The sequence below is a fragment of the Triturus cristatus genome, chromosome 12, assembly GCF_964204655.1.
Source record: "Triturus cristatus chromosome 12, aTriCri1.1, whole genome shotgun sequence".
NCBI classification, from domain to species: domain Eukaryota; kingdom Metazoa; phylum Chordata; class Amphibia; order Caudata; family Salamandridae; genus Triturus; species Triturus cristatus.
In genome coordinates, this window is record NC_140595.1 from 771325305 (window position 1) to 771349899 (window position 24595).

Sequence of the window (24595 nt, forward strand, 5' to 3'; positions counted from 1 at the left end):
AGAAATAAGAAGAGATGTTATAACAATGATGATTCCAATATTCATAGTGAAAAATTTCATAATCATCAATATTCGGTAAGCTACAGCTAGGTACCCGCTGAATGCTTTGAGGGTTTGGGCTTGTACAGTAAAGGAATTTAGAAGCTACATCATTTTTTATCCAAAAGTTCATATGTAACTAATGATTTAATTGCATATGACATGGAGTTTACTGAGACATGTCCATCACTGATTAAATGCTTGCTTACATGAGCGAGAGACTCAAAGTTGTCCTAATAGATATTGAATGCATTTATAAAATTCCTGAAAAGGGTGTTGGACTAGAAATAGCCATTTTGTGAATATCCTGACTTCTAGACAAAGACACAGTCTCAAGAATGCAAGACCTAAAGCAAGGAAAACATAAATGCCGTAAAAGTACATCTTTACAGAAAAAGATAATTCTTTCATCATTGTGACACATGGGAATGATAACTACAGCAAGCTAGATTATAGACTTTCAGCTATTGTGTGTGTGAGTTTGTGTGTACGTGTGTAAATTCAACAAAGGATACACAGTCTTGCATCACCGTGCAAACAGCTGTGTAAGGAAGCATTGTTTATAAAAAAAGATATATGTATCACAAAATCTCTTGTTTCCTTATGTCTCTGAGAAGAAATAGAAAATTGTACCTTTGGCTTTTGCACTCCGTTGTCAGCCTTTTTCCTCCTTTTTGCTTTCTTTTCTTTCTTCTCTTTGTGTTTCCGCTTTTTCTTCTTCCCACTTCCTCCAAAGTCACTGTCAAAACTATCAGACTTTTCCCTGAAGTCATCTTGGTCGGAAAGTCCCAAAAGTTCATCATCACTCTCCTGTGGGCACAAATCAAACCAGACAGTTAACAGATGCAGTAATGAAGAAACGTGCAAAGTGCAGTAGGCCAAGTTAAGAGTCGAGCTGCGATTTCAATAAACAGATAGAGAGACAAAAGAGCTCCTGTTGAGTGGGACTAATATAAGAACATCAGCGAAAGAGACATACAGGAAGGTAAGCATGGACAATGTTAGAAGGAGTTCAAATCAGTGAAGTTGACAAAGGGGAAAATATCTCAAAATGTAATAAAGGTATAGCAAGATACGGTAACATAGTGGATTTAAGTTGAGCGAATAGAAAATTAGTAGAAAGTACAAATTGTTTACCAATACTAAATTAATAATGTTTATTCCTACACAACAGCCAAAGAAGCACCAACTACACCAACAGGCTTTGCACAGAGAAGCTTGATCCGCATGAACATCTGTAAACTCACCTTAAAAGGGCTGCTGCAGATTTTTCCCTGTTGTAGAATGAGAGCTATGTCTTTCATAAAGGGAGTTATTTATCTCTTTGTAGCAAGTATTATACAGGATATCATAATCATACAGAGGGTGGAATGGGATCCTAAGTAGGACCAATAGAATGAATAGCTACTTATATCTCGTAATCTCTTATTTTTGTGTAATTGATGATTAAGCACTGTAAGAAATGAGGTTACTGGTTGACTGGGGTGTGAGCCCTGGTCAAGCAGCAACCTCAATCCTTGTAAGGAGTAAGGCACAAGCAAACCCGAGTCAACCTGTGCTCAACCCCCTGGTAGCCTGGCACAGCACAGTCAGGTTTAACTTAGAAGCAATGTGTAAAGTATTTGTGCAACACTTCAAAAAGTAAAACAGTGGAAACACCACACAAAAAGATCTCTACCAGGTTAGAACAATAGAGCTGAATTCAATTAAAAAACACAAATACAAAATAACAAAAATCAAGTAAGTAGACCCAAAGTTAGGAATGTTTAAAGAATAAACTGCAAATAAAATCACATAAAAGCAGAAAGTGGCTATCTGGTCACGCTGGACTGTGGTCAAAGTTAAAAGTTCCGGCTATCTGCGATGGAGCGCATGTCAGATACAGTCCCAGATTAGTCCATCTGAAAATGTACCTTCTAAGGTTGTGTGCCAAGATTCCCGTTCACGTTGTAGAGGGTTGTGTAGAGCAAGGAGAATGTGACACATGGTTGTCAGCCGCTGTGGCACGAAGAACAGGCCAGGCGTACTAGTGCTTCACATTGACGGTCCCATGCGAGCTGTCGATGCGGTGGTGTGAAGTGACGGGATGGCGGCAGTTTGCGCTGATTTCCAGTGCAAGCAGCATGATCTTTGTGCGTACGGGCCCATTCGCGGTCACAAACAGTTCAAAAGCTGGATTTGAGCATGCTGATCCACCAAGAGTCAAGGACCTGAGGTGCACCACTTGGGGGTCAGGAAATTGCTACAGCTGGGTCCAGGAGCTGGTCGAAGATTCTTTCATGTCCCTGAATCTCAGATCAGGAGGCCAGCAGACTAGCCCTTGGAGTCACTGTGGTGTCCTGGGTTAAAGATAAACTTGCAGGTCCAGTTCGTCTTCCCAGACAAGAGGGCAGCAGAGCAGTCTAGCGGAGTGACAGTCCTTGTAGCAGCAGAGCAGTCCTTTTACCTGGCAGAGAATGCAGAGATCCAGAAGTGTAAAGGTGGTGCCTGAGGTCCAGTATTTATACACAGTTGTGCCTTAGAAGTGAGGAGAAGCTTCTAGAGGCATGACTTTGAAGTGCACAGGTAACATGTCTACCCTGCCCTGGCTCCAGACTAACTACAGGGGGTATGCATCCCTTATGGGCTGAAACAAAATATAGAGTACAAAATATCGACTTGCAAAAATATCTAGTCAAAAATATTGTGGCATGAAAATATCGTCAGTAATAATATAGTTGTCAAGAATATAGATTTTAAGGTAAGCAATATTGACTTTTAAAATAAGTTATTAATATAGTTTGCAGAAATATAGTTGATTTTAAATGTGTTTTTTAATTATTGTTATGTATTTTGGGATACATTTAAAATGTATATGATGTAATTTTTTTGTTTAATTATTTTACAGTGCCAGGCAAGCTTCAGAAAGCATCGAAGTAGTATTCAGAATACACTGAGCACATGTGGTGTTTTGTTGAGATAGAAATGATGGAACCCTTTAGGATCCTGAGGGACTGCATAGAACTGTGACTTAAATGTTAGAGAGGAATGCATTGATGGCTGGTTTAGAATGTTGGGTTCGCAGTTACACGCAGACAAATTAAGACGTGTAAAACAAAGCTCCGTGTGTGGTGTAGTCATTGGTAGTTACCTAGGCTGGGGAGGATGCTAAAACTGGTTAAAAGTTAAGGGATGAGTAACCCGAAGCTCGACAGTGCTCTCCCAGAGAGTTTGCCATGGTCCAAGCAAACTGCTCATGCATGCCACATGTGTTGCATTTGAAGTATGGAATCAGTGCTTAACACATGTGGAGTCAAAGTGCAACTCATGCCGCTGTAAAGAAGCTGAAAACAATAAAAGTATTGCTCAGAAATCTATGTATCGGTGATCGCAAACCTGCTGGTCAGATTGCACATAATGTACCGTGCTGCTACATAATATACAGTCATACATAATACAGAGTGTTAACGCTAAAGGCAGATACAGCCAAGTTCACAAAGAGCAGCTATTAATAATCACAAGTTGCAAAATAACGCTACAATTTGAAAGTGGTGAAGACAAAGTGCACGCGAAGACAAGTCAAAGAATAAAACCGTTATTTATTCACCAGAATTTGAGTAAAGTGAGTCGATCCAACCCCAGTGCCAGGTGCCACAATCCAGGGAAAGCACCGGGGTAGTGCCTTCAACACTAGTGGGTTCTCTCAACCCGACTGAAGGACCATGAAGACGGTCGGAAGAGGAACATACCAGTGGGCGGCAATCAGAATGGTCGCAGATATCTTTGGAAAACTGAAAGGTAGTTTTTCCAATGGAGGCAAAGACTGAGGCCGTCACTGCAAAAGTCATCAAGGAAGATCCAGAGGCCTGCACATCTCAAGGCCTTAGAGATAGCTCACACAAACGGATTCAATATGAACCGTCGAGGGAGCCGGACAGAGCTTCCCCCTCAATATCAACCATTTCCAGAAATGGTTGCAATGCTGCTGGTTTACTGAAACAACCACCACTGTTCGATACCACCAAAGATCTAAATATTGGCGATAGATGGACTGCTTGGATAGAGACATTTTATGATTTCATTGATGCACTGATGATAAAAAGATTATCAAGTATCTCAAAACTCTTGCTGGTGATGGTGTAAAAGAATTCAAAGAAATAGCTGTGAACTGATATAGAATTCACATATCATCAGATTAACGAAATGTTGAATCTCAAGTTTAATCCAATGCCAAAGGTTGAGTACGAATGATACATCTTCAACCAAGAATGTCAGAAAGTTGGTGAACCCATTGATGAATTTGTGTACAGACTCAACACACTCATCAGACTTTGTAAGTTCAATGAGTTTAATAATGAAGAAGCTATGTGTCTGAGAGTTATTGACGGATGCTTGTCAGATTTATTCAGACGACCAGTGCTGACAGAAACTCTTAGTCAGGAGTGAGTGTTAATGGCTGCCAGAACTGAAGAGAGTGCTGATAGACAAGCTGCTGACATGGGGACTGGAAGTGTCCAGAATGAATCGGTCATGAGTGTAAAATGTAAGCCAAAACAAAAGACCAAAGGACACAAAGTGATGTCTACATGTAAAAAGACGTTATGTTTTAGATGTGGAATTTAGTTTCCAAACGAAAGTAAATGTCCCGCTCTTAGACAGGTATGCAAAGGCTGTGAGAAGAAGAACCATTCTGAAATGGCTTGCAAAGCAAAGGTAAAAGAAAGTGGACGCCAGAACATTCCAGAAGCAACGTTCAATGCAAACCCACAAGGCCAGTTGGCGACATCAGTTGAGACAAATCAACACTGAACAACATTGATCGCAATCAAAATCATCATCAAGCAGTTCTTTGGTATCAAGTGAAAGTGATGAAAATGACCGTGCCATGTCGATGCTTACCTCAGAAAAGCGTGCGCATATTGGTTTGGCCGCTTGTGAAGAAGAATGTCAGTCAAAGAAAGATCGACATACCAAAGCACCAAAGTCGCTCAAATATTATCTGAAGATTACACTGAAAGTAAATGGTTGGTCGATAGCTTTCATTATCGACAGTGGTGCATCGATAAACATTATGCCTGAGGAGAAATACAATGAATTATCTCCATTTCTGCAACTTACGCCACCAAAAACCAAAGTGTATACATGGGCTGCATCGATGCCCTTTAAGAGTCAAGGTTAATTTGTAGAAACAACGAAACACAAGAAAACAAAGGTACAGGCACCCATCCATGTGCTTTAGGGCACCACATCCAGTGCTTGTCTACTCAGTTTTAGCGCAGATGCTGATATGGGACTGGTTTCCATGAATTATAAGATCAGTGCCCGCCACGAAATAGTAAGTCAGTTCCCTTGTTATTTCATGATTTGGGAAAATTTAAGACTATGAAAGTACAGTTGTATAATAATGAGGACGTCTGCCCTGTTGCTCAAAGACATAGATCAATTGCTTTTCATTTGCAGAAAGCTGTTGAAAAAAAACTTGAATTGAGACTTAAGCATTACATTATTGAGCGTTCAACTAGTCCAACGCCATGTGTTTCTCCCATGGTGGTAGTGTCTAAAAAGGACAGTGAAGGAGCTGTACGCATATGCGTTGACATGCATGGGGCAAACAAGGCAATTGAACGAGAATGACCTCCAGGTCCACATATTGCTGACATGATAACGCAAAGAAATGGTGCAAAGGTCTCCTCTAGCCTTGATCTAAATAAAGGTTATGATCATTAAGAACTTGAAGAAAATTGCAGGTACATTACATCCTTTTCTACACATGTTGGTCTGTTTCGATACAAAAGACTATGTTTCAGTTTGTCATCTGCTGCCAAACTGTTTGAAGACGTAATTCGCTGTATCATACAGCCTGCCACGAAAGCGTTCAATTACAGCAATGACATATTGGTTTTCGGAGCTACATAAAAAGAACATGATAAATCTTTTACACTAGTATGTCCTTTGTTTGCTGAAGCAGGTTTTACTTGAATGCAGAAAAGTGTGAGTTCAATAGACAAAGCTAAAAATCTTTGGCCATATCTTTTGTGATGGGGGGGTATGACGCCAGATCCTGCAAAAGTACAAGCTCTGTCAAATGCTGATCCCCCACAAGATGTTTCTATGATGCATTCATTTCTTGGCATGGCCAGCTACTGTTCCAGATCCCTAAAAGACTTTGCCACTGAAAGTGCTCCGTTGAGAGACTTAATGAAAAAGAATGCTTCATTTAATTGGTCACATGAATGTGAGAAAAGTTTTGAAAGAATAACAAGCCATTGAGAATGCTATGGAATTGGCATCATTCAATCATAAGCTTAACACAGAGGTTGTTGTTGATGCTAGCCCCGTCGGATTAGGGGCTATCATTGCACAGCACAGCGGACACTCAAATGCATATTGAGGCATGCACAAGTAGAAGTTTGTCTCAAACAGAACGTGCTTACTCCCAACCTGAAAAAGAAAGTTTAGCTGTGGCATGGGCTTGTGAACATTTCCATGACTTCCTGTACGGAAAGCCTTTCACACTAGTAACGGATCATCAAGCTTTACTGACTACATTTAGCAACCCAAAGGTCAAAGGGGAATATGCATCAAACTTCATTTTTGTGATTACCAAATAGCGATTTTTAAGAAATCGCTATTTGGTAATCGAAAAATGCGAAGCACCATACAAAACAGCAAATAGCAAATCTCTAATTGCGATTCCTTAAGAATCGAAAACGCAATTTGGGAATCGCTATATGCTATTGCGACTCAATTCTATCCTATCTGCCTCAAGGCCCATAGGTGGGAATGGTCTTGCATTGCCTAAATTGCAATTACCTAATTGGTAATCACAAATTAGGTAATGTAAAGGCAAGGGTGCCCAGGGGCCTAGGCCTCCCTAACAGAAAAAGGTGCACATGTAAGGCACACACATGCCCTAGGGGCATGTGTGCGCCACATGGCACTTTGAAAATGATGTTTTGTGCATTTTTCAAAGTATGCCTATATTAGCATCAACTTGAAGTTGATGCTAATTAGCGTTTCCCAAATGCACAGATCGCATTTAGGGAAGGCTTCTTGCATATGCATTAGGGAATCGCAAATTGCGATTCCCCATTTGAATTTGCAATTTAGGTAATCGCAAGAAATTGCGTTTACCTAACTTGCGAATCCCAATTACTTTCATGCACTGCAAAAGGCCATTTTGCGATCGCAAATGGCCAATTATTTCCGAATTGCTCTGTTTGCAATCACAAAATACCTTGATGCATGTTCCCCAAAATGTCTCCTAGTATTGAACGATGGGTACTACGGTTACAGGAGTATAACAACAACAGTGTGCATCATCCAGGGAAAGATCAGAACCCTTATACAAGGTCATGCTACTCTCCCCAAGATGGCTGAGGTCTATATCAATTTCATTGCAAAATTAAACCCACTTGCTGCTGTTTCATTAGCCCAGATTATCATTACCATGAGCTGTGATAGTGACATATTAAAGCGGAAGTATATAATTACACATCAGTTGTAGAACAAACACCCTCGACCACTCACCAGTGATGGTCAATATTACAAATACAAAAATGTCAAGGATGAACTGTCTAGAACTCAGGAAGGAGTTATCCTACCAGGGTCGAGAATTCTGATTTGGAGGGCCTACGACAGAAGATAGTCGAATTGTTGCCACAAAACAAGCTCTCCAAGACAGTGTTTGGTTTCTTTATCCGGGTTGAAAAGGAATTAAAGGCCTATCATCTATGCAACTGCTTTTCTACAAAATCTACTCAACATAACTTGAGCATGTCAGAACTCTCAAAGCATGCCTGGGAGAAAATAGTCCTTGAATTTTTCGGTCCACTCGACAATGGACATCCCCTGCTGGTGTTTACGGACGAGTGTTTAGGATTTCCATTAATTGAAGATTTTTCATCTACAACTCAAGAGCGAGACATTGAAAGACTAGATGGTATCTTTGCGACATGGTGTGTTCCAGGCATCGTGAAGTCTGACGATGGCCCTCCTTTCAACAGTCGAGAGTTTAAAGATTTCTTGGCGCATTTGAATATAAAGCATCAGAAGAGTACACCTTTGTGGCCGCAGGCCAATGTACTTGTTGAGCGGTTTATGAGTACACTAAAGAAAGTAGTGTAGTGTGCTAATCTTGAGAATCTCGATTTGAAAACTGCATTGAAGTCTACCTTGAGAGCTTATCGTTCGAGACCCCACTCGGCCACAGGTGAAAGTCCTGCGCCATTAATGTTTGGGGGAGCAATGAATATCAAGTAGCCTCAATGGACCAATCAGAGTAAGAGCAATGAGAATGCAATTCATGAGAAAGACTTGGTGAACAAACAAAAGATGAAAACATATGCTAACCAAAGACGACGTGCAAAGAACATTATCTTTAGGAAAGGAGAACGAGTGCTCGCACAACAGATGCAGAAAAGATAATCTGATTCTCCATTCAATGTGGAACCTTTTTAAGTGGTGTCTACCAAGCAGGGCCGTTTCTAGGATTTGTCAGGCCCTGGGCAGAACGGGAACCTGCGAGATCCCTCTAATTTGCATAATATGTAATTTCACAGGAAGCGACATCATAGGAAGTGACTTCAATTGACCATTCATTTTCTGGCATTGTTGAAACAGCTTTGTAACAAACTACTTATCTAGTGTGGATATCTGTAAAATGGCTAACAATCCATATCAAAACCCTAATAAAATATGTACAAATATTTTAAAGCTCTGTTATGTGGAATTACAATACATCAATCTAATTGAATGAAAAAGCTATGCCTAGGTCTCTCTAAAACTGATATTTTTACTCTGATGCACCAATTGTTTCCAGATTAGTGGAGGATTAAAATTCCAAGGCAGAGTAACAACGTCCAGGCTGGCCTGGCACTCATGTCGGCCCTATTGTGCAGTCTCAACTCCTGTGTCCAGATGAGGTTAGCAGTATCAGAGCAAGCCTCCACTCTTCATGATCTCAGCCACACCGCAGGGAGGTTGCTAGGTCAGTATAGGGAGACTCAAGCAGCATGGTACGATCTACGTGACAGTACTAAAAAAGGTGGAAGGATCCAGCCTCTGTCAACACTGGGGCTGAGGCCTATAACTCCCCTGCATACAATCCATCTCATGCATCAGGGTCTGCTCGCCCACAGGCCTTACTCCAAGGCATTAGGCCTGCACTATCTTGTAGGGAAGTATGATTTGTCAGGCTGGGTTGACGTTTCCAAGTGGACCTGGGGTATCCCCACCAACATCTTTTGAGGCCAAGCAGCAGGGCAGGAGTTTTGATCTCTACATGTCCAATCAGGACATGGGAAGACAAGGGTCCACTGGGAGCTTGATTTCTTAAAAGATTCAGAGGAATAAGAGTGCAAACAGAGCAGGCTGAAATTCTGCATGCACATGAAGGATGGTTCAAGATCAAAATCTTTTGAAAAGGAAGACACACATCGCAAAACTGAGCCAATTTTTTTTACATGGAAATGATTTAGGCCGTGAATTGCAATTAGAGTCAGAAGGCTAAATGTATGTAGCAGCACACAAGTTCAAAGACGTTTCTACTTCTCCTCCACCCTCTTATTGTTTTTTTACTGATTCTGCCTACTTAAATCTACCACTCCTCTCTATGCTGTTCTTTCCACATCACCTCTTGCCCAGTTTATTACCTTCTCTTGCTCGTTCGACCCCCTTACATCCACCTCAAACGAAATGCTCATCTCTCAACGTCTCATTTATCCGAACCTTGTACATTCTCTCTCTGGTTCTGCCACTCTTAAATCCCTCTATCTCTTCCATGCTCTACCTTTAAACTCTCATTATTCCAACCAGCCTCTCACCTTCTCTTTCTGGTCCTGCCCCTCTAACATACATATCTCTGTTACCTGCCCTACTCTTCACCTCTCTCTTCTCATCACCTCTCCCCCTTATGCTGTACTCTTAATGTACTGTACTTATCACCTCTTCCCAAGCCTCTAATCGTATCATGTGGATCCTGCCCCTCTAACCTACATCTCTCCCCTTTCCCCGGCTTCGTCACATTCACTTTCTGATTCGGGCCCTCATATATCCACATCTTTTTCCCACTCTTACTCCTCACCACATCTCTCCTCCTCCCTCTTACCTTTCTCAGTGATTCTGCTTTTCTACATTCACCTCTCACCATTCTCTTTCTCTTCTCTGCTTAAGGTCTCCTAATAGGTCTGATTCTTTTACATCTATATCTTCCATCCATGTACTGTTTATTACCTCTCATCTCTCTCTCTAGCCTCCTAACTTTTATTGCTGGTTTGTCCCTTTTACATCCACCTCTCCTCTTTAACCCGCCCCAGCGTCTTACCTTGCCTCACTGTACCTCTCTTACATCCACATCTCCCTTCCAAGCTCTATTCTTCATATCATGTCTCCTACTGTATCCTACCTTTCTCACTGCTTCTGCCTTCTCACCTCCTTGCTAAACACTTCACCTCTCATGTCTCGCCAGCCTATAACCTTATCTAGCTGGTTCTACCTCTTTAACATCTACCTTTTTCCTGCATACCTCGCCTAGCCTATTACCCGCTCTTCAAGGTCCTGCCCTCTTATATCCACCCCTCAACATTCCCTCCACTCGCCATTTAAGGTCTCCTGATAGTTTACCTCTCCTATCCAAGAACTGCATTTTACCCTTCATCTTTCACTTCAGCCTCATCTTTTTTCACTGGTTCTGCCCCTTTTACGTCCACATCTCCCCTCCATGCTCTACTCTTTGTTTCATCTCCTTCTCACCTCTACCCTCCTTTTGCTGGTTCTGCCCCTCCAACATTGACCTCATCCTTACATATGCTGCTCTATTCATTACAGTTCTCCACCCCTCTTACCTTGCTTCAACTTTCTGCAGGGGCATAACACAGGCCCCTTCAACCCCTAAGAAGCTAATGGGCTGCCAACACTTCAGGGGACCCTAGTCCACTAGGAGGCCCCCATTCAACACAGGGCAAATGAATATCTGTGAGATATGGGAAACTCTGGCAATTCTCGTAACACTCTGGTTAGGCATCATTTCGTGTTACATCACTGCTCCTGTGTTGCTTACACAAGTCTCTTCATTTTTACTCTCCACAAGCCTTACATTACTGAGTGGATTCTGTCATTCTTATATTCCTCTCTTTTACATGTAATGTTTTTGTACCTCAGCACTCAACCCAGACTCTTCTCTCATCAGTTCTGCCCTTGCATGGATATCTATCCTTCCCGGTCTCCCTTTCTTTCAGCATCTTGCACTTTCTTGCAGTTCTCCTTATGTTCACATTTCCTCTCTCTGCTGTACTCTTCATCTAACTTCTACCCCCACCTCTTACCTTCTTTTGTTTGTCTTACCCCTTTATATTTGCCCTTCCTTTAATACTACTCCTAAATGCAAAAGCGGACACCAGACCTCCTTAAATATTCCCGGGAACACAGGAAGTTGTGCATCATATGTGACCTGTAATGATGACTCCACCAGGATATCAAGTAAAGATGAGAAGTTTATTAGGAGTAAGCAGGTATATCTGATAGCCAGCAAGACCACTCTTTAACTGACTCTCTCTACTGACAATCCAGAACAGCACATAGGTATCTAGCAAAAGTAACCATAGCAATGGTCACAGTAATAGCTGAGATACCACATCTCCTTCCTTTACCAAAACAATAAAACTGATAACAAAATAGAACAAGAACAGAATAACAGAAAACAATATACATTAGCCTAAGGATAAATGCATTGAGTAAAATATAATATACATATTACAAAAAAGATACATGCATGAATGTTATAATGTTATAAAGGAACCACTTCCTTCCTTTCTTTTTGCATGACATTGCTTCTATACTTCGCTGGCATAATTACTGCTCTGCCAGCCCGTGTTGTTTTTCCAGAACTACAAGAAGCTTGAATTCCACCATTGCAAATGGCACTTGAAGATTGAACATGGGTATTTTTCCTATCAATAACACTAGGATTAGTAACTTCATCCCACATCCAATTCATTGGGGAAACAGATTTTTCCAATTTTCTATTATGATCAAAATTTACATATTTTGAAAGTCTATTGTAGTGCCAGATTTTACCATCGCTCAATTTAGCTGATTTAGAGTAAGTAGGAATTACTTGTAAAGGTGCCGAGTACTTGCTTTGACCTTTCCATACCTAGTTTAACTTTGACCCAATCACCAGCTTCTAATTTACAATCAGAAGTGCTGTGGGTTTTGTCAAAATTAATTTTGCAGGTATCATGCCTTTTTCTAAGATTGGTTCTTACTAAAGCAGGTGACCATTTCCCATATGTTTTCAAATTACACCACGCAACATTGCCTTTAGTAAAAGGTTCTCTACCACGTAATATTCTGAATGGACTGTAACTCGTCCCTGTGGGAGTGATTCTATAAGCCCAGAGTGTGCTAAAAAGTTCTTTTTTCCCAACATTTACCAGCTTTCAAGGATGCCTGTATGCTGCCCATAATGACTCTATTAAATCTTTCTACAATGCCATTTCCTGCTGGATTATATACTGGAGTTTTCTTCTCACTAATTCCATTCCTTTCTAAAAAATGTTTATATTTATCTGATGAAAATTGTGGCCCATTATCACTGCGAATGATCTTGGGAATCCCTTCACGTAAAAATATGTTTTCTAAAAATGTAATTACTTGTTTAGTATCAAAATGTTTAGTAATTTCAAGTTCTGGCCATTTCGAATAATCATCTATAACAACTAAAATATGCTTATGATTTCCCTCTTCATCATCAATAGGACCTAACCAATCAATGCTGAGGTTCTCCCATGGTCTATCAGGAAGGAGTTCAGTGCCAAGTGTAGGTCTTAATACACGTAGAGTTTTATCAGAATCTTGACAAATAAAACATTCCTTGACAAATTTCTCTGTGTCTCTGTCGATCCCTGGCCACCAATATGATAATTTTAATCTAGCTTTCAATTTAGTAATGCTGAGATGACCTTCATGATTTAATTCTAAAACTCTAGATCTTAATGTTGTAGGTACAATGATCCTTTCTCCTCTGCAAATGTAACCTGAATTATCCATAGAAAGTTCATTTTGAATTTCCAAAAAGGCTCTTAAATCACCTTGATTACCATTTTTACTAGGCCAACTTTTGGTTATAAAGTGTGCAGTTTTCTTCAATGTTTCATCTTGCGAGTATTCAGTGTCCCATTCTTCCTTGGAAATAGCAATAGTTTTATCATACACAACAGCCACATTGAAATCATCCCAATCAGCTTGTCCAAAACATTTGTATGGTAGTGGTGATCTACTCAGGTAATCTGCTACCTGATTCCTCTTCCCAGGTAAATATTCCACATCATAAGTGAAATCAAGAAGTTTCAAACTCATTTTAGCAATTCTAGGTGTGGCTTTGAGTATACCCTCAGATGTTAATACTTGAAGCAGGGGTTTATGATCTGTGCGAATGACAAAACTGGTTCCCCACACAAACTGCCTAAACTTTTCCATTGCCCATATGGTAGCTAACATTTCCTTCTTTATAACTGAATATTTTTCCTCAGCTGGTGAAAGAGAACGAGAAGCAAAGGATATGGTCACTTCTTCACCATTGTCATTGACCTGGGAAAGTACCGCTCCTAGGCCTTAACCACTAGGGTCGGTTGTAATTATGCTTAGTGCTAAATTGTCAAAAGCTTGAAAGGGTAAGGCTGAAAATAGATCACTTTTTGTATTTTTTAAGTCATTTTCCAAATCATCATTCCAAACAAACTCTTGTTTCACTTTTAATAATTGTCTCATGTTATAGGTTTTGGTGGCAAAATTCCGTACAAATTTTGAGTAAAATTCTGCCATTCCAAGGAATGATCTTAAATCATCTTTTGACTTTGGGGATGGAGCATCTTTGATGGCTTCAATTAAACTCTTCTTAGAAATGCCATCCCCACCAACTTCATGTCCTAAGTATGTGACAGACCTCATCCTGAATTTAAATTTTTTGATTTCTGCAGTCGACCCTTTTTCTGCTAATTTAGAAAGAACAGTTTTAAGCCTATCATCGTGTTCATTTCTGTCTCAACCCATTATCAATATATCATCTTGAAAATAGATGATGCCTTTCAAACCTTTGAATAGTTTGTGCATTAACCTCTGAAACACTGCAGCAGCAGACGCCAGACCAAAAGGCATGCGCACAAAACGATAACATCCAAAAGGAGTTATAAAAGCAGTTAGATTTCTGCTGCTGTCGTGTAACTGGATCTGGTGATAGGCTGATGTTAGGTCGATTGTAGAGAACCATTTTATATCTTTAGACTGAGACAATAATTCATCAATTCGGGGTAAAGGAAATTTGTCTACTATGATGTTTTTATTAAGATCTCTCAGATCAATGCATAGGCGCAAACGGCCATCAGGTTTGCGCGCGACAACAAAGGGAGCAAGCCATTCTGCGCATTCCACTGGTTCAATTATCCCTTTCTTTTCTAAGGTATCTAATTCTTTCATAAAACCTTCTCTTATGCTTATAGGAATGTTCCTAGCTTTATGAGTTACTGGTACTGCATTGTCCTTGAGAACTATTTTGTGTACAAAACCATCCAACGTTCCTACTTCTCCAGAAAATACCCCGGGAAATTGTTTGACCATATCATCCACAACATTTTTATCTGGTTCATCCAACAATAAAACTTGATCATCAGTATAGGGGTTAAGTATGATCCCTAGTTCTCCTTGATCAATCCAGCCTAGAACTGAAGGTCCTTTTTCAGTAACATATAACTTGCCCATAGTGCTTCTGTCTTTAAATTTGAAGACAACTTCTACAAATCCTACCATCTGAATTTTTTCGCCTGTGTAAGTTACAGATTGTATATCAGAGGGTTTCAGCTCTGCTCAATAACTTTTGCGAATTTACTCTCACATAATGTACATTGAATGATAGTATAGGGTGAACCCGAATCAGGTACAATTTGTAAATCCACTCCTCCAATGTTTATTTCACACACAGGTTTCTTTTTCCTTTAAGAACCAACATTCAAAACCACATTATCTGTTTCCACGAAATCATCAATGTAAAGTATTTCATTATCAGTAGAAGCATCATTATCATCAATAACGTCTTCCTTACCATCATCAACACAACCCACGTTTTTCTTGTTTTTCTTATTGTTCTTCCTCCTGCATGCTTTGGTAAAATGACCTATTACACCATAATAACTACATTTTGATTTTAAAGCAGGGCACCACTTATCTCTTGCAGTATGACCTTTATAACCACATCTATAACATGTTGGTCGTTTGTCTTCATAATCATTTTTGTTATAACTCGTATTTTTCTTGCTAAAATCTTTATAAATGTTTTTTTCAAGATTTTTACTGGTACTTCTGTTAGCCGATACTTTACTGATAACATTACTATCCTCACTTTTCTTTAAAGCCATTTGTGCACATCTTTTTGACATCTCACCTTTTTTAACAATGGCTATGATTTCATTTAAAGGTGAATCACCACAAACCCATAGTTTTTCTTGAATTGCACTATTATTGGACTGCATTACGAGTTGATCTCTGATGAAACTGTCATGAAGATTTTCAAATTGACAGTTAACTAAAAGCTTTTTTAACGCAGAAACATAATCTTCTACCGATTCATTTTTTAGCTGTTTCCGCTGAAAAAACTTGTATCTATTAATACCTACACACACTGTGGGTTGATAGTAAGCATCAAGATCATGTAACTCATCTAAAAATACATTAGAATCTTCACTAGGTCTAGATTTTTTTTCCATTTGATAATATATTCTAGATTCTTCAGGTCCCAAACTATGCAATAGCATTTTCTTTTTTCTGGAGGGAGTAAACTCATCTTAATTTTCCTCCTCCAAAGCTGTAATATAATTAAGGAAATAACCTTTCCAATGTAACCACTTTAATACAGGATCCCCAGGGCGAGTTAGAAATGGAACTGGTAAACCTAACCCACACCCTTGAGTGGCCATATATATATGTATTAGTAGTAGATAAAAGATGAATTGTTTAAAAATTTAAATTACAACCTCACAAAATAAAATTTAAAGAATTGCACATAACATGTAAAGACTCTAAAATTATTTGTAGTGCATAATACTGACTGGAGTACCAATCACCGTGAATAAATTGATTTTGATATACACTTATCAAAAGGTCTGCTGCTAATTCACTTGAATATGGTGTGCATATCACCGTGAATATGGTGTGCATATCACCGTGAATTAAATAAAGAATACAATTCTTTATAATTACCATGAACGTTGAGAGACCATAGCAGAAGACAACCAGAGTGCTCGGTAACTCTTTAGACTGCAGATCCTCAAACACTCAGTGCTCCGTTAAAGATGAGTTATTATGAGAGAAAACAGCTGATTTCAAGATGGCGGTCACGTAAGGTCACGTTGCGTGACCCAACGTGGTGACGCGCTGACGCTCTCAATTCTGACGTTGTATTACACTTGCTGTTACGTTCCTCCAATGCTGTAGAATCGTATCTTCGTCTTCCTCGTCCGTGCTGTTCGAGAATAGAAGATGTCCGATGCAAGCTGGAATGTCACCTTAGAACGCCTCTACACTCGTAAGATGCAATGAAGAAGTTCCAACCGTCTCTAAGATCCCGCCTCCACAACGCAGGGATCAGGCCCTGGAATGGATCACCTCATTTCTCTCCGACAGAACCCAGAGAGTCCGCCTCCCTCCCTTCCGGTCTGCGGCAACCGAAATCATCTGCGGCGTACCCCAAGGCTCCTCACCCAGCCCGACCCTCTTCAATGTCTACATGAGCCCCCTCACCATCATTGTACGCAAACACAACCTCAACATCATCACCTATGCCAACGGCACCCAGCTGATCCTCTCCCTCACAAAAGACCCAGCCACCTCCAGAATCAACCTCCAGGAAGGAATGAAAGACGTCGCGGAATGGATGAAATACAGCCACCTAAAGCTAAACTCAGACAAAACGGAGGTCCTCATCCTAGGAACATCACAATCTGCCTGGAACGACTCCTGGTTGCCCACCGCGCTGGGCTCCCCACCGAAACCCACGGACCACGCACGCAACCTAGGATTCATCTTGGACTCCTCGCTCACCATGTCCAAACAAGTCAACGCCATCTTGTCCTCATGCTTCAACACCTTGCGCAGGCTTCGAAAGATCTTCAGGTGGATCCCCACCGAAACGAGAAGGACAGTCACCCAGGCCCTCGTCACCAACCGGTTGGCCTACGGAAACGCCCTATACGCAGGAACCACAGCAAAACCTCAGAAAAGACTCCAGCACATACAGAACGCATCAGCACGCCTCATCCTGGACATCCCCCGACACAGCCACATAACCGCCCACCTGAGAGACCTGCACTAGCTCTCCGTCAACAAAAGAATCACGTTCAGGCTCCTCACCCATGCACACAAAGCACTCCACAACGCCGGACCCGAATACCTCAACAGACGCCTCACGTTCTACACTCCAACCCGCCAGCTCCGCTCCGCCACCCTCGCCCTCGCCTCCATCCCATGGATCCGCAGAACCACCACCGGAGGAAGATCGTTCTCCTACCTGGCTGCCAAGACATGGAACTCCCTCCCCGCCCACCTACGTCTGACCCAGGACCACATCACCTTCAGGAGACACCTCAAGACCTGGCTGTTCGAGCAGCAGCAGCACCGCCCCCCCTCCTAGTTCAATAATTACCTTTGCGATTATAGTTGAAATACTGCTCCACTTTAGAAATCACAAGTTAAACGTGAATGCAATCAGTGAAAAACGTCGACTCTGCTTTTCTTTATTTGATTCCTCCGTCTTCTATGACGCTGAATTAAATCATCCAAGTTCCAAATAAAATGACGACTCTCATAAAAATAAGCAGTTCTTCACTCTGCTTACTCCATTTCATAGAACTGCTATCGCAGAGTTTTCTCTTCTTTTTCTTCTTCTCTCCCCTTTTTAAAAAAAAAAAAAAAATCTTACCAAAAATAAATCCTGAAGAAATGTGAAGCCAGGTGAAGTAAACTCCAATCCCGTCCAACGTCGCCAAATTGTAATGATGACTCCACCAGGATATCAAGTAAAGATGAGAAGTTTATTAGGAGTAAGCAGGTACATCTGATAGCCAGCAAGACCACTCTTTAACTGACTCTCTCTACTGACAATCCAGAACAGCACGTAAATATCTAGCAACAGTAACCATAGCAATGGTCACAGTAATAGCTGAGATACCACATGACCCTGCATGATGCTACGAATTAGTGCTGTCTTTTTAGACGTGCAGAGCAAGGAATGGTGTGTGCCTTGATGGGTTATAGGTGTTGGGTGTGTCCTTGAGGGTTCGTAGTGCTTCTCTTCGGGTGGTAATGAAGAATGCGAGGTCAATACCCCTTCCATTGCTGCCCCTTCAACTCCATCTCTTCTTGCTTTGTTACTGCCTCAATCATGTATTATTCCTTCATTTCTCATAAATTACAAAAATGAAAAAAAGACTGCTCGCTTATGCTCAGCTAGAGCTAATGTCTGTTTAATTCTGCCTAACTGTTGCTTGTACTACAAAAAAAAAAAAAGAGAGAACTGTTAAGAAAAAAAAAAGAAAAAAAATCACCTTGCACTCCATTCTCTGCTCTTCTGCCTTTCCCTTCATACCAGATGAGCAAAGCCCACTGTGATGAGATGTCATAATGGAGGTCCTTCTTTCTTTTGTTGCAATCCCGGTAGGATACACTGCTTCCCATTCATGCAGGGGTAGGGCTCAGTTCACAGCTTCAAGTGCAGTGGCTAATCGCTGTTATCATGCGATAAGGCCGAGGAAGGGATGCCAGCAAAGCAAGTCTGATAGAAAATTAAGGGCGATTAAAATAATTTCAACAGAAGTGGCAGTTGACAGGGGGGTTGGGGCAATTATCTGGCCCTTTCAGCCCATACCTAGAGAGCCCAGGAGGGGGGAATCCTTGGGTCTCACATCGGTGCAGTAGGGCTGCAAGACCCAAGCGAGCGGGCTGCCCACCTGCAGCTTGTAACACTGATGATGTTGAAGTAAAGGAGTCCACAAGTAGCCAAGTAGAAAGTTCCAAAGATGATGCTTTATTAAGTTCCAGTTACACAAGATGTAGAATGGCAGATAAGATGGTAAGTTGGTATAATGTAGCCACACCAGGAGCAGCCTCCCTGCTGCTCAGCCTGCAATCTTCAACTGACACACACCAGATCTCCAATCAACCCATGCATTCATGACATCATCACACATTCTACACTCAACCAGGATGAACAGTAGGAAAGATGTTAATGTAAGAAAGGAGATGAGAAATCACATTACAACAGATGCCTTTATAAAGGCCGTGCTCTGGTGCGGGCCCCTGAAGTTTTGAGCAGGCGTGGGCCCTGGGCTGCTGCCCACACTACCCATGCCTAGCGCCGGCCCTGCTACTGAGTGACACATGGTGACTGTCCAGCGCCCTGGGAAGTCTATTACCAGAGACTCTTCTCACTTTAGGCCTTTAACTAATCAATTATTCATCAGATCTAGCTGTTGCAGGAGAGAATGCGTCTGAACCATCAGTGGATGCTGTTACCTCTTCACATCTGACGCAGATCCTGGATACTGATGATGACAGTTCCCAGTTTTTGAGAGCAAGAGCAGGTCGTACAATTAAAGCGACAAAAAGATTGATTGAAGAGATTTAATTGTATCTATCAATATATTGTGTAAAAGAAAATCTTTTTTATTCAACAGATGGCGAGATGTAGTGTCTTGTGAGTTAGAAATGATGGAACCCTTTTGGCTCCTGAGGTACTCCATAGAACTGTGACATAAGTGTTAGAGCGGAATGCATTGAAGGCTAGTTTAGAATGTTGGGTTCGCTGTTACACACAGACGAATAAAGATGTATAAAACTAAGCTCCGTGTGTGGTGTAGTCATTGGCGGTTACCCAGGCTGGGGAGGACGCTACATGTGGAATGAAAGTCCAGCTCCTCTTTCCCATCTACATTGTCACCGATTGCAACTGCCTGTTTGCCCCAATAAATAAAGACAGAGCCTGTAAGCAGGTGCATCCTCAGACTAATCATACGTGGCTTCATCGATTGTGCACTTGTTAACTCCAGATTCTTAGCCTGAGGTCAAAAGGCCCTCATCAGCGCCACTGCAAATGATGGCTGCATAGTCACCTTTGGTGTCAGTAGTGCCATAACTAAAGAAAGAACAGAATGAACGTGGTTTAAATGCATGGGCATCGTTTTTGTGAGGAACGGATCCCACCTCCTGCTTTTGTATGAGGATGTTGACCTAGGATCGTAACTACGGGAGTTGGAAACTGGACGGTTTCAAAGGTATGGACAGTGGAGGACTGGTAAACCTGAAACAATATTTATTTTGCACAATTTTCAGAACTTGGGCATCTTGTGTTATGTTTTGGTACTCTGCAAAATAACGTGATATGCTTCCCCCCACCAGAGTGCGTAACAGAAGGGGGAAGCAATAGTTCAGGGTTGTGATCCTGATGATTGTTTCCATCTTTGAGCAGGCTGGTGGGTGGATCTTCCCCTAGTCTGCTTCCATTGGTATGGCTAAGGTCGTTGGTGCTGTTGCTGTCCACCGCCTTGTTGGCGCCCCCGATACCACTGAGGGGTTTGAACCCTCAAAATAGAAACAGCGTTGGTAGGGCCGGAAAGGTTCTCTCTGTTCTCTGGGTCTCTCTAAGCAGACTGCCCTCATTGTCTCCATTTCCATTTTCATTCATGCCATATCATCTGTGTGGCTTCCGAAGAGAGTAGTACTTTGAGAATGGGAGGTTTAAGATCCTCTGTTGAGACTCTAGCTTGAGGGATGTGAGGCGGAGCCAAGAGTGTCTTCTGAGAGCGACACTGTGGCAGTATTCATGTGCCACTAATAGGGAAGAGTCTGCTGTAGCACTAATAATCTGATTGGAAACCGTTAATCCTTTGTTTAAGATTTGCATAAAGTCTTCCCTTTTATCTCTGGGGAGATGTTCTGCAAACTACTGCATGGATTCCCACAGTGCCCTGTCATACCTGTCTACAAGAGCGGTTGCGCTCGCAGATTTAATCGTGGTTGCTGGTGTAGTGCAAACCTTACGACCTATGGAGTCAGAGTCTAACTTTCTACTCTCCTTATCGGGAGGCACTGTAAAAGTGGGAGTAGTGGCATGGGGTTTCTTTGCAGCTACTACAATAACGGAGTATGGTGTTGAGTTAGAACAGTGAAAAAAAGGATCTTGCTCGAGAAGGCGATATTTCTTTTGAAACCTTGATAGAGCGGACTTAACAGAGGCTGGAATTAAGAAAAGATCCATAGCCAGTTCTAGGAGACCTGGCACTGATGGCAGAAAAGGTCTTGATGCTGAGCTGTGTTGAAGTGTCTCAAATATTACTGATGTTGTAGGAGTTGGAGTAGACATAGCAATATTGGGTTTTGCAGCTTCCCTCACCAAGACCTCTTGGAATGTGGCGATATCGTCCACCAGTGAAATGCGTAGAGGAGGGGAGTCGGAAAGAGTTGTAGAGTATCATCCGGGGCAGGTGGAAGATGTATCTGTGGTATGATGTCTGGATTGAGACCGTCCTGGGTATTGACTATGGCGGGAGCGCCTGGAAGATGGAGATGAATGTCTTGGGCCATGACTGTGGCACCTGGAATATCGCGATCTGGACCAAGATCTGGACCTCAGCGTGGGAGTGACTGGTGCTGGTGGAGGAGTTGGAGGAGGAGGTGGCGGAGGAGGAGGTAGAAGAGGACGTGAAGAAGGATGAGGAGATGTTGCTGGTGGAGGAGAATGTGGTTCGACCCTTGAAGGGGAGGATGCTCTGGAGTACACACCGAATCTGGAGAGTAATAAATATGTCTCTTCATCTTTCTTGCCTCTTGTACCTTTTACAATGTTAAAAGAGTTCTCAATGTCGACCATTCTCGACGTCGCGATGTTGACCCGCTTGCTGATGGTGATCGTCGACGGCACATCGACGTTGGTATGGATCTCGACAGTGATATTCAAAGACGCCTCAATGTCTATCTGGATCTCTGCAGCGACTGTTGTGGGGGCCTTGTAGTCAATGGGTTCCTCGGCATTGAACAAAGCCTGTGCGTCGACGGTGTTGGCATCGACATCGATTCACCTTGCCTTGACACTGATCTGTGGCGCTTCCTTGACGTCTAAACCATGTTTTGGCAGCGAACAGATGCCTCTTCTCGACGTCGACGGGTACCGATGGCATTTTTCTGCTGTCCTCTTCCTGGCACACCGTCCAGACAGATGATAGAGCCCTGGTAGAGGATTGATCCTCTCCTCACCCTGAGGTCCCACCTGCGTCTGTTGTCTTCTTTGCTCCTCTGTACCATGAAAGTGAGTTTTTTCCCTGTCCTTCAGGGTGCGTTTTGAGAAGTTCCTTCAGTGGTGACAAGACTCAGGAGCATGACTCTCTGGCAGTCAGATAATACAAACCTCATGAGGGACTGTTTTACACGTTTTTGTCCCACAGGGTGGGTATTTGTCAAAGAGAGAAGGCATTTTTCTGTCAAAATACCTCTATTTGCAGTACTCTCTGGGTTACAGAGACCTGCATGATACGTGTTCTTGATAAATAAAATATGTTTTAAAAAAAAAATACCTCTATTTTCTGTCAGGAAAAAAACAAAAAAGGCCAGGGAGAGACCAAAAACGTAAAGTGAAATAGTTGTCAACAAGCTTCAGTTGAAGATTTTGAGGAAAAAGTTAAAACTGGCCGAGCTGAATGCTCCAGGGTCCTGTCAACAGGAGCCGGAAAAAAGAACTGAAGCAGCTGCCACATGCTCGGCATGATGGGATACTGGTGGCCTCTGGGTTCTTAAATGCACAGTCTCTATTTTTAACTCATATAATGACAGTCTATGGGGCTACACTGTCCTGCTCTCCTTCATCTCTATACTCTAGCAAAAAAGGGTTTGTGAAAGAGATGTATGCTGTTATATTAAAACATCATGAAATTATACAAATGTACAATTCTCCTGGCCCCTTTTTTTAAGTACAAGGTGAAGAATTCGTCATTGTAGCACATTCTTACAGGCAGCATTTTTTTTTTCTTTTTTAAGTGACTCTGCAGGCCTTCCCGACGAAAGGCGAACATCTAAACTTAAGAAGATATATTGTAAAAAACTGCTCCGGGGTCCACGCAGTGCTTATGACTATAATGGATATCCCCTACGAGAGAATCGTAAATTCGGCAGTGCACTCCACAGAGGACGTGGGAGTTAAGGGAGGAATCTTTTTTTTTAACAAATGTGATTGTTATTTCAGCACTTATACAACACAGCAGACAGTTATATCCAACACTGTGGCCCCTGATGGGCTCTCAGTTCCCATTACATTCATAATGGTCAATAACATGATAGTATTTTAGTCAGTAACTCATTCCCACCCATCTCCTCCCTTGGGTGAGTTGTGTTCTATTATAAAACAGAACAGTAATCAGTGGGATAGATTGGTGTGGTCAGGGCCATTTTGTGTCTACAATGGGCATCAATATGGCTCTCCATCATTTGTGTTTTTTTGGTTTGGGGGGTGGGGGAGAATGCACTATTCTAAACTAAATTAAATTAAGGGGGGGTTCATTCAGTCTGTTCCCGTTCTGGCGGGGATGAGCAGGCAGGTGATTCTCCCAGGGACTGCGCTCTTGGCTGGAAATCTGGGTTTTTCAAGCTATCTACTAGTGCCTCCCATGCTCGGGTCAGGTTAATCGTACCTATACCCTTCCTAGCATTTCTCAAAAGGACCTCTCCCTGGTATCCTGCCCATTCCTCCAGTTACCATCAGCAGGTGGTCACTCTAGAGCTTATGGACGATTTCCAATGTTTGGTCATTTTTCCCTTTGCTAATATAAATGCCAAATCGTAGAAGCTGCTTGCAACTTTCGTTTTAGACGTAAGGGGAAACCAACATAGTAGACAGTGTATTGAAGACGAGGGGATTGCTTTCTTTAGAATCGATCAAGTGACAGTCGTTACTTCCTCCCAGTAAGTCTGCAAGTTTTGACAGTGCCACAGCATGTGCATGAGTTCCACCCTATTTCCCCACATCTTGGACAAGCAGAGTCAGCTATGTTGAAATATCTATTGATGCCATAAGATAAAAGGTAGGCCCTATGTAGTACACACAAATGAATCTGTTTAAATTTGGCATTCCTAGATACTTTTGGTAAACTTTCTAAAATTGTTTCCCAAGATTATCTAATGTCAGGAGTGCATCTCCTCGTATAGCTTTATAGAGGGCTGTCACTGCTCTGTATGTCCCATAAGCTGATACGATATATTGGCAAGTCCTATGGGGTGGGGTTCCGTCAATCGCATCTTCCAATGCTTGTGTAGCGCGGTCGTTACTGCTCTGTGAAGCAAGACATGGCCCTGCGGGAGGTCAAATACTTCCCTGAAGTCCTCAAAAGGGAGGAGGAGTTCATTGAGGAATCTATCAGAAAAAGTAGTAGTATTTACCAGAAATATCGTACTGAAGTTAAGTAACGTTTCCTTCTGATGTATACTTCTTCCTGCAGAGCCCTCACATTATGGATGAGTCTCAAAACACTATCTACTGAGGGGTAGG

General features: G+C 41.9%; 1 protein-coding gene across 7 annotated transcripts in view; it reads right to left on the reverse strand.

Annotated features, from left to right (window-relative positions):
* Positions 1 to 24595, reverse strand: part of CHD3 (chromodomain helicase DNA binding protein 3) — a 1560957-nt gene that overhangs the window by 1272324 nt on the left and 264038 nt on the right. For all 7 annotated transcript variants that reach the window (XM_085639027.1, XM_085639025.1, XM_085639026.1 and 4 more), the window contains exon 3: positions 673 to 849. In XM_085639027.1, coding sequence (XP_085495153.1) covers positions 673 to 849 — 177 coding nt within the window. The remainder of the gene's footprint in view (positions 1 to 672; positions 850 to 24595) is intronic.